Raw genomic sequence first — 15,364 nt, 5'->3', positions numbered from 1 at the left:
TACAGCATGTTCCCCGCTGCAACCAATCCCTTGATGTATAAAATGCAATCAGTTAGCAACTCGATAATATTACATTTAAAACCAGGCAACAAAAAAAAGGTTTTCAAGCACTCACTGGCACATAATGTAGCAACATGCTCGTTCAAGACCTGCATCTATACTCTTGTCTCCTCCCTTGCCTCATTCCTTGCCCTCTCCTCCTCTAACATCGTCCGCCTCTCCAATCCCCATTTGTTAAGCCCAACATCGATCGGGTTACAAATACCGCGCTGTCTAGCAAACTCACGTATCTTTTCTTTGTGATGTTTAACGAATAGGTTGACATAGTCAGGTCCATATCCCCTCTTCCGTGCAATTACTTGCCTCTTCTTCAGTTCATCCAAGAACTTAGCTTGACCATCATAACATTCCCAACTGCATTTCCTAGTGCTCTGTTCAAAACAAATATTATATCATACATGTCTTAGCAAAACAAACAAAATACGATTTCATATTTACCAGAAAAATAACGAACCTCATCATACTCAATCATGTGGCCGCAATAATGACCTATTCCAAGCTCCAAAGGGACTAGGCCATAGTTGGATTTTACACCACATTCGCACATGACAGGAGGTGCTTTGTAGATTATCCGTTCTTTCTTCTTTTCCTTAACCCTCCGCGGTTCTTCCGGCCATTGGTTCTTAGGACCATACAACCACTCCTTGAAACGACACTTCGCCATTGAATACACCTAAATAATGAGACATTAGTACATAAACACATGTAGCTCAAGATTTTAACACATACACTTTGCACTTACTTCATGCTTGTTTGGACACACAAACTCCAACGTATTCTCAGGATTTATCACAGCTCAATCTCCGCAATCGCACAGAGGAGGTTCCTCGAGTCGTCTAACTGCGGCAAGGTGCTTCTCCTTAGCCGTCATTGCCGGAGGGTTAGGGGGGTGGAACCCACCGCTTCAAGTGCTCACGTGGATGTCTTCCTCTAAACCAATCGTCGAAAAAGAGGTACCTAGGATCAAACTTGTCTGCATCATCGATCCACTGAAACAAAAAGCACCTCTCATGGTCCTACACAACGAGATTCCAATAAAATATTAGTACCATACTTAAACAAATAAAGAAAAAGGATAGTACAAACAATTTCTTACATTAAACCGACTACATGTGTAGAAGCAACGCGCGGCTGTGTCCGGATGTTTCGATTGAAAAACATGGGCCGGGAAACCACAGTCACAGTTAGGGACAGGAAGGTCAGAAGGAACGGGGGCATCTTTGCTAGACGCGTCGGGGTATAATTCTCGAGGACGACCCCGTTTTCGCCAAAACTCCTCCCGAAACATTTCTTGCATCTAACAAATAGGATGTAATTTAACAAACATAAATAAAAACACCACAACAAAATATCAATGAGAACCATAACTACAATACAATCAATTTCGTTCTAAGAACCAAAAGCAGTTAACATTATACCCTAAACCTAGGGTTTCTCATTTCATCCACAACAATAAACCCATAACATAACTACATTTGGCTTGGTTTGCTAGCTTTTTCCATGCCTTGAAATCAACCTACGGTTGTATAATACATATATTGAGGGATACAATGAAACCCTAAGTGATGACGATTCTTAGGTTCAAAAATCCGACTAATATGTACCGAATCGATGCGAGAAAAACAAGAAGGTGAGCGAGTATACCTTGCTCTCGAAGATCTACGGATCAAATCAAGGTTTTCAAGGTCCAATATGTCGATTCGTGAGGTAGGGTGAAGTGGAGAGAAAAAAACCCGAGGAGAAATAAGAGGAAGAACGCTCGGGGAAGAAGTGCAGGCTGGGTTAAATGCAGGTGGCTCGGCGCCAGTCACTCTGGCGCCGAGCCCCTGGCAGGCCATTTTCCCGTGCCTAGGACCTCGGCGCTAGTCACTCTGGCGCCGAGCCAAGGGTCCATTTCTGGAATTCTTTCCGCCAGGGGTCTATTTGAGAGAAACTTTCGAAAAAAGGGCCAAATAGTAAAAAATACGGTGCATATCCCACCTAACGTTGGCTTTGTCGGGAAAAGAGTGTGCATCTTTCTAAAAAGGTCTTTGTTATCGTATATATAATTTTATTTTAAGATCTTTGTTATCATATATGTACCCTAAAACTTTCTTCACATGTAATAGACGTCATATATGTTGTTGTTTAGGAGTTCTCATAAACTTTTGGAATGATTTACTAATTTTTACTCCCTTCATCCCAAATCATAAGACGTATTGGCTTTTCTAGATACATTATTTTTATTATGTATCTAGATACATAGTGTATATATATTTTTTTATAAAAAAACATAGTGTATATATATTTAAGTGTATAGCAAAAGTTATGCGTCTAAAAAAGTCAAAACATCTTATAATTTAGAATGTAGGGAATATAGTTTAAATGGATTTCCTAGCATATGCAATTACATAAATTTTTAAAAAAAGCACAATTGAACTGTGTGTAACCCCAATAAGTTTCAAAAAATTACATAAAAATTGTATTTGCCTCATATGGTCCATTCAATCATTTGTTGTGCAGAAAAATAAAAAATTTGTTTTGCAAGGATAATTCAACGTTTTATCCCCATATTACCACTAATAATTTCTAAAATATGTAAATATGATCCAACAAATCCAAAATTTGAATGAATCATTATCATAGATGCTACGATCCCTAATCAGTGTCGATGCTACAACCCCAATCAGTATGTATGAGTATACAAAACCCATGTTTAAAAAATCTAAAAAGGTAGCAATCTCACATCACCTAGTAGGACAAACTCCATCTAATAAGTACGCCCGATGCGGCCCTTGATCATAATCCTTTAGTGACCCCAAGATAAAATCCTGTGCTAAACATCAGCCGTGGTGGAAAATAAAATAAAATTGCCATTGTTGGCATACTTGATACAATATAGAGGGTATTACCAAGCTATGGAAGAACTTATCGACTTACTATAATTGCAAAATCAACATACATTACTATATTGTTTGAATACGTATGGTTAAAAAAAGGACCCAGATGGAACCATAGCGCGCGACCCCCCACACGAGTCCCACTTGCACATGCAGCAGCCACTGCCTGCGCCCCGACAAGCATGCTGCCTGCCTGTGCCGATTTAAATTTTATTTCATGACACAAATGAGAACACACCAATTTGAAAAAAAGAAAAATATCACTAAAAATGAAATTGACAACCAAAAAATAAAACTGAAATTAATAAATAGAAAATAAAACTAAAGTAGACAAAAATGAAAATGAAAAAATATCAAAATTATAAAAAAAATGAAATTGATAACAAAAAATAAAACTGAAACTTATAAATAGAAAATGAAAACCAAAGAAGACAAAAATGAAAAATATCAAAAACACTGAAAAATAAAAGAATAAACTAAAATTGATAACCGTAAAATTTCACTGAAATTGACAAATAAAAATAGAAACTAAATTAGACAAAATAAAAAAATGAAAGGGAAAGTACACTTGCGAACAAGCATGTTGTCGGTGGGAGAGGGGGGGGGGGGTCTTAGCCGGACGATTTGCAAAAATGGGACTCGAAACATCGGTCATTTGCAGATTTGACACTGGATCCATATTCATAGACACAGATGGACCCACTTGTCATCCACCCGAGTATCATCATAATCAAGGAGTCAATCTTTCGAGTGTCATTTTTGCAATTTTTTCTTCTTAGCGGCAGCATGGCCAGCAACGGCAGTGTGGCCCGTAGCTGCGGCCTGGTCGGCAGCCCGGCGGTGCGCCCATCCATCGCCGGCCATGGGCGGCAGCGGCCAGCATGGCCAGCAGATCCGGCTAGGGCACGACAGCCTGCCTCGTGCGAGAGCGCGCGACGCGGGGAGGAAGAGGAGGGGGCGCCAGTGCTACACGCAGAGAAGCTGGGAGCAAGGGAGGTCGCCATGGGAGGAGTAGCAGGGAGCGGCATCGGCGTCGACGTCGGCGTCGAGAGAGAAGACCGAGAGAGACCACGGGTACGCACGGGAGGAGATAAGGTGCAGGGGCTACTGGGCTGGCCCATTGCGGCCTGGTGTCGCGCGGATGCGGACGCGTTGGAGCGCGACCAGTCGCGAGTTTTACTTTGCGTAAAAAAACAGAAATGCTATACAACACATATGTGTTTTAGCAAAAAAAAACACATGGATTTTTTTTATCTCTCTCCATCTCTCTTTCTCACCGGTGACCACCGGCGCTGGCGCCGGCGACCGGCGAGCTCGTCCCCGCACCCGCGCCGACCATGGCAGTGGTGGTGGTGGTGGCGGTGGCGGTGGCGGATCTATGATTTGTCCTTCCATAGAACAAAATTGTGATATGTGATTTGTGGAGGCTAGAGGCTGGAGGTAGAAGAAAAGTAGGGGCTATTGGATCTTAATCTAAAAAAGGGTCTAGTTTTGTAGATCTGTTGTAACGAGTACGATAGTGCAAAAGAAATTGAAAAAAGACAGTTCAATAAAAAAATATCGCATTTAAAAGAAGTGAAACACGGCCCACGTCACAAGAAACAAGAGGAATGATGCAGACCACGTGAGCGTTAGGCAGGCTAGGCCGTCACCCAACTCACGCGCAGCTCGCATGCGCCGGTAGCCGCTAGCGAGGAGCACGATGTGTAGCGCATTGCGGTCAAGGAAGGACAATACATTGAGCCCAACGGCATTGGCGAAGTCCATGGACTCGCTGAGGCCCATCACCGCAGTACACCACGATAGGATCACCTCCTCTAAACTTTAAACTTTAGAGCTTTAAAAACTTTAGATCACTTTTGATGTCTAAAGCTCTAATGTAAGGTAAGCTAAAGTTTAGAACTAATTTTAGACCACCTGTTTGGAGCTTTAACTCTAAAGATTAGAGGTCTAAAGTTTCAAGGAGATGATCCAAACAGGCCCATAATTGGCGAGATGCCTGAGCGGATTGCTAGTGAAGGAAGAGTTGACCAGCATCTCTAGCTATACTTTGGAAAAAGCTAATCTGACCCCCTTAACTATAGCAAAAGTCTAATTTTTCTCTCTCAATTGAAAAATCTGATTTTCAACTCTCTAACTTTTAAAACCATTCAATTTACCTCCTTTTACAGTTTGAAAGTGGCTTTGGGTGACGTGATGCTACATAAAACCTTAAATTGAAATTTGGCGATAGTAAGAGTCAATTAGACTTTATCAAAATATTGTACAAAAATTTGCATTAAATTATTTTTTCAAGAAAAACATTTATTTAAAAATACTTAAAAACTAATTTAATCTTAGAACATTCCAAAAAATGTTTTAGCTAAAAAATATGAAACTAGTTTCATATGTTTTCTGAAATCATGTTCTATGATTTTCTAAGCTTGGCACCAAAATATAGTATAAATGGTGCACATACCTACAATGTCGTGGGTGCGTGGCTAAAAGGATCTAGTTGGCTAAAAAGAGGGGGTGAATAGCCTATAAAAATTCTCTACAAAAAGACAAGACTAGAGCAAACTTCATTAGAACAACAAATGATCCTAATAGCCACTACTAACTCTAGCTCTATTCACTCAAGCAAGCCCCTACTCAATTCTAGTAGCAATTGATTTCTAGTCTTTATCACAACACCACACAAGAGCTACTAGTTACACCAGAGAGCAAAACTAGCAAAGTAACTAAAACTAGCTACTTAACTAAACAACTAAAACTACTTTAGTGAGCTACTCAAACAACTATCACACACAAGCAATAGATATGAATGTAAATACAAATGTGAGTAGTAGCAAATCACTGAGGCCAAGATATGAACACAAGATCTATCCATGGTTCGGTTGCTTGCTGAAAATTAAAGCTATGCCCATGTTGTAGCGAGTCTCCAAGTGATGACTTGCTCGCTAACTAGCCACTCATGTGGAGGAACCTAGATAACCTATCCAAACAAGTTAGTTTAGGAACCTAGATAACCCAACCAAACATATATATTTAAGAACCGCTAATTAATGAACTTTTTTTAGATAAAGGAAAGTTTATTTTATCAAGCAAATGAAAAATATCCCGGTCTCAACGTCGTGAGATTACAAAGTTACTCTAGAAAAAAAAAAGTTATTACTCCTATAAATTCGTTGCACAAATATCTGCATCAGGCCCTAATGCCACTACTGCACCACCTTGGATTAGACAAGAGAAGTGATTTACATTTTACTAAGAACGAGTACGTGCGCATCATCACATCTCATGCACGCTTGCCATTCGCCCTTGCTACTAGTAGATTATTAGAGGCTTATTATAACCAGTACGTACGCGTTACAATGCAACATATCAATATCGCCCGCGGACTAGCTTTGCAGTTGCAGGCCTACGAGGCGACGTCGACGGACATTGGCGAGAGGTTCAGAGGCACGGGGACGGAGGGCAGAAGGGTCCTCCGCGGGGTGCCCAGAGGTCGGCGAAGGCGGTGAGGATGAGCGGGTGGTGGCGCGGCGAGTTGAGTGCCAGAAACTGCTGCAGCAACGCGTTCAGGTCCTCCCACGCGTACATCTCCTTCTCCGTCACCATCTCCACCATCGACTCGCGGAAGTCCTCGTACGGCGCCGCGGCTTCCACCTCCACCGCCACCGCCGTCTCCTCCCCCAGCGCTGCAGCAGGCGCCACCGCCCTCCCGCACGTGCTCCTCCTCCGCTGCCGGCGCCGCCGCCGACGCCGCCTCTGACGCGTTGCGTGTTCGGCGTCGTCGACGTCGACCTCGTAGACGGCGTTGGCGTTGGCGTTTGCGGCGTACGTCGCTGGGCCCCACGACGGGTGGTGGTGGTCCAGCGACGAGAAGGTCGTCGTGGCGGCGGTGGTGATGGAGGGGGACGACGTGATGAAGCCCGTGGTGGCCGAGGACGACCAGAAAGACGACGAGGAGGCGTTGTTATAACTTTAGGATCGTCTAGCAGTGATCTAGCGGGTACAACTTTGGGATCGGTAGACAGTGACAGAGAGAAGTAGAGGAAGAGTGGGAGGAGTTTACCAGAGGGTTTGACAGGGGCGGAGGAAGAGGATCCGGCGGCGGAGGAGCTGCCCTCGGCCATCGCGTCGGTCGGTGAAGTAGTAGACGATGGTGCAGTGCAGTGGCGGCGGGCGGAGGTGCTTCCCGTCACTGGCTGCGCCCCTAGGATCGGGTTAGGGTTTGTAGGTGGGTGTGGCGGCTCACGGTGAACCTCGTGTCTTGAGCCGCCGGCCCCCACCTTCTTTTTATAGCGCAGGGTGACAGGGGCCCTCCAGCCATAGTGGGCTGGGCGCCCCCGATCAGGGCGCGTGGGTCAAGGGGCCCGAGTTGGGCCGTTGGGCCCAACTCGGGATTGAGATCATTCTAACATTCTCCCCCTTGATCTCATCTTCAACTTTATCTTTAACTTTACTCTTTCACTTTAACCTTTTCATTTTACTTATTCCATCTCAGATTTGTGCATAGAACATGTTTCATCGTCACAGTCTATTGCCGTTGGATTTCACAGCTACAATACACATCTCTGGTTTGAAATAAATAAATACTTTATCTTTGGGCCCTTATTATTATCCAGGAATCATAGGCTTCTCCTTAAACCCATGCCGGCTACGTGTTCAACGAACACTTTGGGTGGTAAGCCTTTTGTAAGTGGATCCGCGAGCATCTTTTCAGTGCTTATGTGCTCAAGATTTATAACACGATCCTGGATTTTCTCTTTCACAACATAGTACTTTATGTCAATGTGTTTGGCAGCACCACTTGACCTATTGTTGTGAGCATACTCTATAGCTGGATTATTATCACAGTATAGAGTCATTGGTCCATTGATGTCATCGACCACTTTTAAACCGGGTATGAATTTCTTTAGCCAATTCACCTGCCCTGATGCCTCATAACATGCCACAAACTCGGCATACATAGTAGAGTTTGTAGTAACTGTTTGTTTTGAGCTTTTCCATGATATAGCTCCTTTTGCGAGAGTGAACACATATCCAGATGTGGACTTTCTGTCATCTCCCGCATAATCAGAATCTGAGTATCCCAAGATCTTTAGGGATTCAGATCTTCTGTATGTTAGCATCAGGTCTTTTGTACCTTGCAAATATCGCAAAACTTTCTTTACTAATTTCCAGTGTTCAACACCTGGATTACTTTGGAATCTGCCAAGCAACCCGGTTACATAAGCCAAGTCAGGGCGTGTGCATACTTGAGCATACTGTAAATGTCCAACAGCTGAAGCATATGGAACACTTTTCATTTGGTTGAGCTCATACTCATTCTTGGGACACTGAAAATCCCCATACTTATCGCCCTTGACTATAGGTGCAGGTGAAGGACTACATTTATGCATCTGGAATTTCTCCAAGACCTTTTCAATGTATGCCTTTTGAGACAGTCCTAATACCCCCTTTCTTCTATCTCGGTGAATTTCTATGCCCAAAACATAGGAAGCTTCACCAACATCTTTCATCTCAAACTTTGAGGACAAAAATCTTTTTGTCTCCTGTAGTAGACTCATATCATTACTTGCAAGTAAAATATCGTCTACGTACAGGACTAGGAAAATGTATTTCCCATTCTTAAACTTTGTATAAACACAATTGTCCTCGACATTTGCTTTAAACCCAAAATTCTTTACAGTTTTATCAAACTTCAAGTTCCACTGCCTTGAAGCTTGCTTTAACCCATAAATCGATTTCTTTAGGCGACATCCCATCTTTTCTTTGCCTTCCACGATAAAACCTTTTGGTTGTGCCATGTATACATTTTCCTCCAAATCCCCATTTAGGAATGCCGTCTTCACATCCATCTGATGCAACTCTAAATCATAGTGTGCCACCAATGCCATTATTATTCTGAGAGAATCTTTACATGAGACTGGAGAAAAGGTCTCAGTGTAATCAATTCCCTCCCTTTGTGTGAAACCTTTAGCCACAAGTCGCGCTTTAAATCTCTCTATCTTCCCTTGGGAGTCATATTTTATTTTGTAGACCCATTTACAGCCTACTATTTTGGCTCCTTTGGGAATTTCTTCCAAGTCCCAAACATCGTTGGCACTCATCGATCTCATTTCATCTTCCATGGCTTCAAACCACTTGGATGAATGATCGCTTCTCATGGCTTGTTCAAATGAGGTGGGATCACCCTCCATTTGATACTCTTCAGTGATATTATTTAACTCATATATATCACTGGAGATAGCTGGCCTTCTTTCTCTTTGAGACCTTCTAGGGGCCTCTACATTTGGCACATCTACTATTGGAGGCTGAGATTGCTCCCCCTCATTTGTGGCAACATTTTCAATGGGTTCCTGCTGAACAGGTTCCTCATTTTCCTCTGTTGTTACCACAGGAGGAACAACAACAGGTTCTTGCTCCACAGTGTCTTGCACTATTGGTGCAGGAACAATAGGTAGCTCGAAAAATGGCTCCTGAATCACAGGATTGGGTGCACACACCCGCTTCTCTTCAAGATCAATTTTCCGAGCAGCCATACTCCCCCTCATCATTTCATCCTCTAAAAATATAGCGTGTCTCGTTTCCACAAACTTTGTGAGTCTATCGGGACAGTAGAAACGATAACCTTTTGACCTTTCAGGATAGCCAATAAAATGGCAACTCACTGTTTTGGGATCAAGTTTCCCAATATTTGGGTTAAACACTTTAGCCTCAGCAGGACACCCCCACACACGCAAGTGATCTAGTGAAGGTACCCTTCCTGTCCATAATTCATACGGTGTTTTGGGCACCGATTTACTTGGCACTCTATTGAGAATATGAATGGAGGTTTTTAATGCCTCTATCCATAAACTCAATGGTAAATCAGAGTAACTCATCATACTGCGCACCATATCCATCAGGGTACGGTTACGCCTTTCAGCTACTCCATTTTGCTGAGGTTCACCCGGCATGGAATACTGGGCAACTATACCATTTTCCTGTAAGAACCTTGCGAAAGGTCCAGGAACTTGACCATATGGGGTATGCCGACCATAGTACTCCCCCCCACGGTCGGACCGGACTAGCTTAATCTTTAAACTATGCTGATTTTCCACTTCAGCCTTAAATATTTTAAACTTATCCAATGCTTCATCTCTTCCTTTAATTGGATAAATATAGCCAAACCGGGAGTAGTCATCTGTGAATGTAATGAACGAGTCATAGCCATCCACACTTTTTACAGGAAAGGGACCACAAATGTCAGTGTGAATGATCTCTAATATTCCTGTGCTTTGTTTGGCATTCTTTTTAATTTGCTTTACATATTTTCCTTTTATGCAATCGATGCATTGCTCTAATTCAGCGAACTCCAAAGGAGGAAGAATTTCATTCTTTACTAGTCTTTCTATTCTCCCCCTCGAAATATGGCCTAAACGACAGTGCCATAATTTCGCCGTTGCGTTTGTAGTTCGCTTTCTTTTTCTTTTCTCATTTGTAGACGAGGAAACGCTATCATTCACATTACATATGGAATTCACACTTTCACATAGCGATAACATATATAATTCGTCTTGTCGGAAGGCAAGACCAACACAAATATCATTAAACCAAATGACACATTTGCCATGTCCAAAATTACAGGTAAAACCTGAATCATCCAACTTTATTACACTTATCAAATTGCGCTGCAGTGTAGGAACATAAAAAACATCTCTCAAAGTAAGACTATAGCCATTAGGTAAATCTAATGCTACATCTCCAATTGCCTCTACTGCAGCCTGTACGCCATTCGCAACGCTAATGGCCTCTTCTCTTTTTAGCGTAGTTCTCGTCGAAATGAATCCCTGTAAAGAGTTTGCAACATGAATAGTTGCACCAGAGTCAATAAACCATGTTGACTTTGAAAACTTTGCATACAGAGATTCATTTACAAATGAAATAATATTCTCACCCTTTTTCTTCATGAGCTCTCTTAACCAATCAGGGCAGTCAGTCTTCTTGTGCCCTTCCTTTCCACAGTGCCAGCACAAGTTTTCACCTGCCTGTGGCTTGGCCTGTTGCTGAAAGTGTGGTTTCTGTTGCATAGGACCTTTCTTTGCTGGGGAGCCAGGATTGAAGGGCCTTTTGCCCTTCCCTTTGACCAGGTTCGCTTGGCCACCAGGTTGGCCATTGATCCTGAGCTCCTCATCAACACACTGAGCAATGAGCTTGTCTAAGTCCCATTTCTCAGGCTGCATGTTGTAGCTTATGACAAAATTCTCATACTCTCTAGGCAAGGAAGCTAAAACAAAATGGATAAGGAGCTGTGGTTGTATCTCCAGTTCCATTCCTTTCAGCTTATTTGCCAAGTGACTCATTTTCAGGATATGGTCACGTATGCTACCTCCTTTGAACTTTTCATTTGTTAATTGCCTGAACAAATGGGTAGCATACACTTTGGAGGAACCAGTGAACTGGTTCTTGATCCTCTCAAAGTAAGCAACAGCAGTGTCACACTTTTCAATTGACCCTGTAAGAGCTGGGTCAATTGTATTCTCAATGACAGCACAACATTTCTTGTTGTCACTGACCCATCGAGTATGCTTTATGTCATAAGCCATCTTTATGGGTCCAAAATCTTTCACCCTTTTGTCCCATGCTTCATTACTTTCACTGGCCTCCCGCACCGGTTCCACAGGCACTGTGGGACACGGTTCAGTGAGCACCCAGTCAACCTCAGCTATAGTGAAAGTGAAGTCAATCTTCCTCTTCCACTCAAGGTAGTTGTCTCCCCTCAGTGGTGGAATCTCTCTCAGGGCAGACATCAGGGAGGAACTACCTGAAATTACAATTCATATGAGGTGAGAACATAATATAAAATTTACTTTGCAATAATTCTAAATCACCGTTGGGCAGAAATAGAATTAATGTAGGCAACAACTATTAATCCACATCATAATATTGCTATTAATCAACGTTGGTCAGAATAATAACAACATTATAATCACAGTAAAATTATCCATTTTCAAATATTAAACTCTCCCGTTGGTTCGAATTTAATAATGAAAACGATAACAATTTAAATACGCAGCGGAAACTTTTACTTTTGTATAATCAATTTTCCAGAAACATTTGAGAAATAACTTTACTGTTGTCTGAACAAATTATCGTTGGACAAATTTGTGCAGAAAAATTATCATCTTTCAATTCAAAATGCATTCAAATATGCATCAAAATGATTCTGGAAAATAGAAAAACCATAACTGTAATTTCCAAAAGGCAAAAAAAAAAACATTTCGGCCCACAACTCGGAGCCTCGGCCCACGGCCTCCCGCACGCGCGCGCGCTGCTGCCTGCTGGCGGCCCAGCCCAGCTCGGCGGCCCGGCCAGCGCAGCGGCCCCGCTTTTTTTTTTTTTTTTTTTTGTTCGTTGTTTGGGGCCCAAGACACCGAATTCGGCCCGGCCCAGCCGGCCTTTCCCGCCAGCGCCACATGCCGATCCGGTCCCAGGCCCTAACGTGGGCCTGGGCCGGCTAATCGGCCTGCCGCCTCTGCCCGCCTAGGCCAAAAGTTGGCCCGAGCGATCTCGGCCACCCAAAACCATCCGACGGACGAGCGCCGATTTCGGCCGGATCAAAAACAGCGAGCCGGCGCCCCGAAAACCCTAACGCCTCATTTCCATCCTCTCCCTTCTCTCTCAGCCGCAGCAGCCGAGCAGCAGAGCGAGGCGAGCACCCATGGCAGCCGCCTGCGGGTCGCCGCCGCCGGCTCACCGGCGGCCCGGCCGGAGCAAGTGCCGGCGGCTCCCTGTGCTCTCCTTCCTTCTTTCTCAAGCGCCGCGCGCTCTCTCTTCTTCTCTCTCTGCGCGGAGCAGCAGCAGCAGCCGGCCATGGCGGCCCGAGAGATGAAGACCGGCGCCACCGCGTGGCTCATCGCCGGCGCGCGCGTTCGCCCTAGGCGGAGCGCGCCGCCGTCGATCCGCCTCGCGACGGTGCCCAGTAGCAGGCGCATGCGCATACCGCACACAGGCGGCGGCGCTGCCCTCTGACCCGCGCGCCGGCGAACGGCGGCGGCCAGCCGCCGGACCAAGGGAGTGGTGCCGGTGGCGGTGAGCACAGGTAGGCCCAGGTAGGACCTCCCGTCTCCTTTCTTTTCCTTTCCCATTCCCAGATCCGTTAGGGTTAGGGTTCAACTTTCTTGATCCGATTGAAATCGGGTCAACAACTTTGATTTGATTCTTGTATACCCAAACTCGAGATCCACTGACTAGGTAGACCACTGATACCAATGTTATAACTTTAGGATCGTCTAGCAGTGATCTAGCGGGTACAACTTTGGGATCGGTAGACAGTGACAGAGAGAAGTAGAGGAAGAGTGGGAGGAGTTTACCAGAGGGTTTGACAGGGGCGGAGGAAGAGGATCCGGCGGCGGAGGAGCTGCCCTCGGCCATCGCGTCGGTCGGTGAAGTAGTAGACGATGGTGCAGTGCAGTGGCGGCGGGCGGAGGTGCTTCCCGTCACTGGCTGCGCCCCTAGGATCGGGTTAGGGTTTGTAGGTGGGTGTGGCGGCTCACGGTGAACCTCGTGTCTTGAGCCGCCGGCCCCCACCTTCTTTTTATAGCGCAGGGTGACAGGGGCCCTCCAGCCATAGTGGGCTGGGCGCCCCCGATCAGGGCGCGTGGGTCAAGGGGCCCGAGTTGGGCCGTTGGGCCCAACTCGGGATTGAGATCATTCTGAGTAGACGACTTGGGCTTGCCGACACCGCCGCGCGCGTGGGACTTGAACGAGGAGATGAGGGAGCTGAGCAGCCTTGGCGCGCGGCAGTTGCAGCCGACGTCCACCACCACGGGAGGCTGCTGCTGCGGCAACTCGAACCTGCTGCCGCCGCCACCCCGCCGACTCCAACCACCACCTGCCAGCGACATGGTGGCGCCTAGGCTAGTACCTTGCTCTGCTAGCGCCTAGCGCGCACGCTCGCAATGCAAGCAAGATCAGTCGATCTCACTCGTTGGAACTGGCCTCAGGCCCCGCTTGGCTTGGCGCGCCTTGTTTGTGAGTTGTGACTTGTGAGGGAGCGGCCGGCTTAAATTGTGGAGCCAAGAGGCCTATGGAGCTGGAGGGAGGGTGGTGCCAAGATCGTGGTGAACAGTGAGAGACGTTGCTTGTACTAGGCGCGTAGGCTAGCTAGAGGTAGCTTGGGAATCATGGCGGTGCAGTGAAAGCGAACCGACGGTTCGGGGCGAGTTGCAGAGGGTGCAGGAGGCAGTGTGTCCATCCATCGTTCGTCTGATATGACTCATCGTCGGTGGATGCATCCATGAACCATGAAGTTCAGTCAGGCCTATCTCATGGAACGTTCGATACAAATAATCTATTAAATATAAATAAAAAAAGTAACTAATTATATAGTTTACTATTAATTTACGTGACGAATCTTTTAAGTCTAATTAGTTCATGATTTGACAATGTGGTGCTACATTAACACATATGCTAATGATGGATTAATTAGGCTTAATAAATCCGTCTTGCGAATTACTGACGGATTCTGTAATTTATTTTTTATTAGTATTTGAACATACTATGTGACACCCCATGTGACACCTGATATGGCACCCTAAAACTTTAAACTCTGGATTTAAACAAGGCATCAACTGTGGTGTGAAGGATATTTTAATGCGAGAGGGACAGATGTCCTGTTCACTTGGCTGATAAATCACAACTGAAAGTGCCGTTGGCTGATTTATTATGAGAAAAAAATATTATTCATTAGAAAAAAAAAGTACGCTTAAAGCGAACATGGCCAAAACCAAGGAAAGCAACTTGGGTTTCAGCTTTTTCTTATCCTAGCACAGCAGAGCTCTGTCCTAGCGACAACGTGCACCTTCATCTCGTTTTTCTTTTCTTTCTATAAGGCCATGCTTGATCATCTAAAACTAAAGTTTAGATAAAACACTTTTAGTCTAGTGTGTTTGATACATGGACTAAAAATAATTCTCTATGCATACACTCATAGCCACCTTTTTGTTCACATTAGTTCACTCTTGCCAACTATAGACTAATGGCTAGTTGAGTTAAGAACTAAAGTTTAGCTTACTTTTAGTTCACATGTTTGAATGTCGGCGTGTTCGACTGCTCAAGTTCCAGCTTGTTTCAGCTTATTCTCTCTCACAGAACACTATTAAATCATCCGAAATCTAGTGCGCAACGGATCAGCCGAACACGCCGACCTAAAGTTTAGATGACTAAAGTTTAGTTGGTGGTATCAAACAAGCTCTAAGGCTAGGCCCACTGCAGACAACCTTAACCATTGGCCTCGGAATATGTATATATATATATATGTATATATATATATATATATATATATGTATATATATATATATATGTATATATATATATATATATATATCACTCAGTCCTCAAGTAAGTAATCCCTTTAAGATTTGTTAAAAAGATCAATGATACTAGTAGAGCAA

The 15,364-nt window shown here is 44.5% G+C and overlaps 1 protein-coding gene across 1 annotated transcript; it reads right to left on the bottom strand.

Moving 5' to 3' along the window:
• Positions 1-6,374: 6,374 nt before the first annotated feature.
• On the bottom strand, positions 6,375-13,816 carry LOC136511480 (transcription repressor OFP8-like). Its single transcript, XM_066505542.1, has 2 exons — positions 13,635-13,816; positions 6,375-6,903 (listed from the first exon to the last, which is right to left on the bottom strand). The coding sequence occupies exons 1-2, from the start codon at positions 13,814-13,816 to the stop codon at positions 6,375-6,377; spliced, it is 711 nt and encodes a 236-aa protein (XP_066361639.1).
• Between the last annotated feature and the right edge of the window lie 1,548 nt (positions 13,817-15,364).

The sequence above is a fragment of the Miscanthus floridulus genome, chromosome 16 (assembly GCF_019320115.1).
Source record: "Miscanthus floridulus cultivar M001 chromosome 16, ASM1932011v1, whole genome shotgun sequence".
Taxonomy (NCBI): Eukaryota; Viridiplantae; Streptophyta; class Magnoliopsida; order Poales; family Poaceae; genus Miscanthus; species Miscanthus floridulus.
The sequence above is the reverse complement of the archived record's forward strand: the minus strand, read 5'-3'. Positions and strand labels throughout refer to the sequence as shown.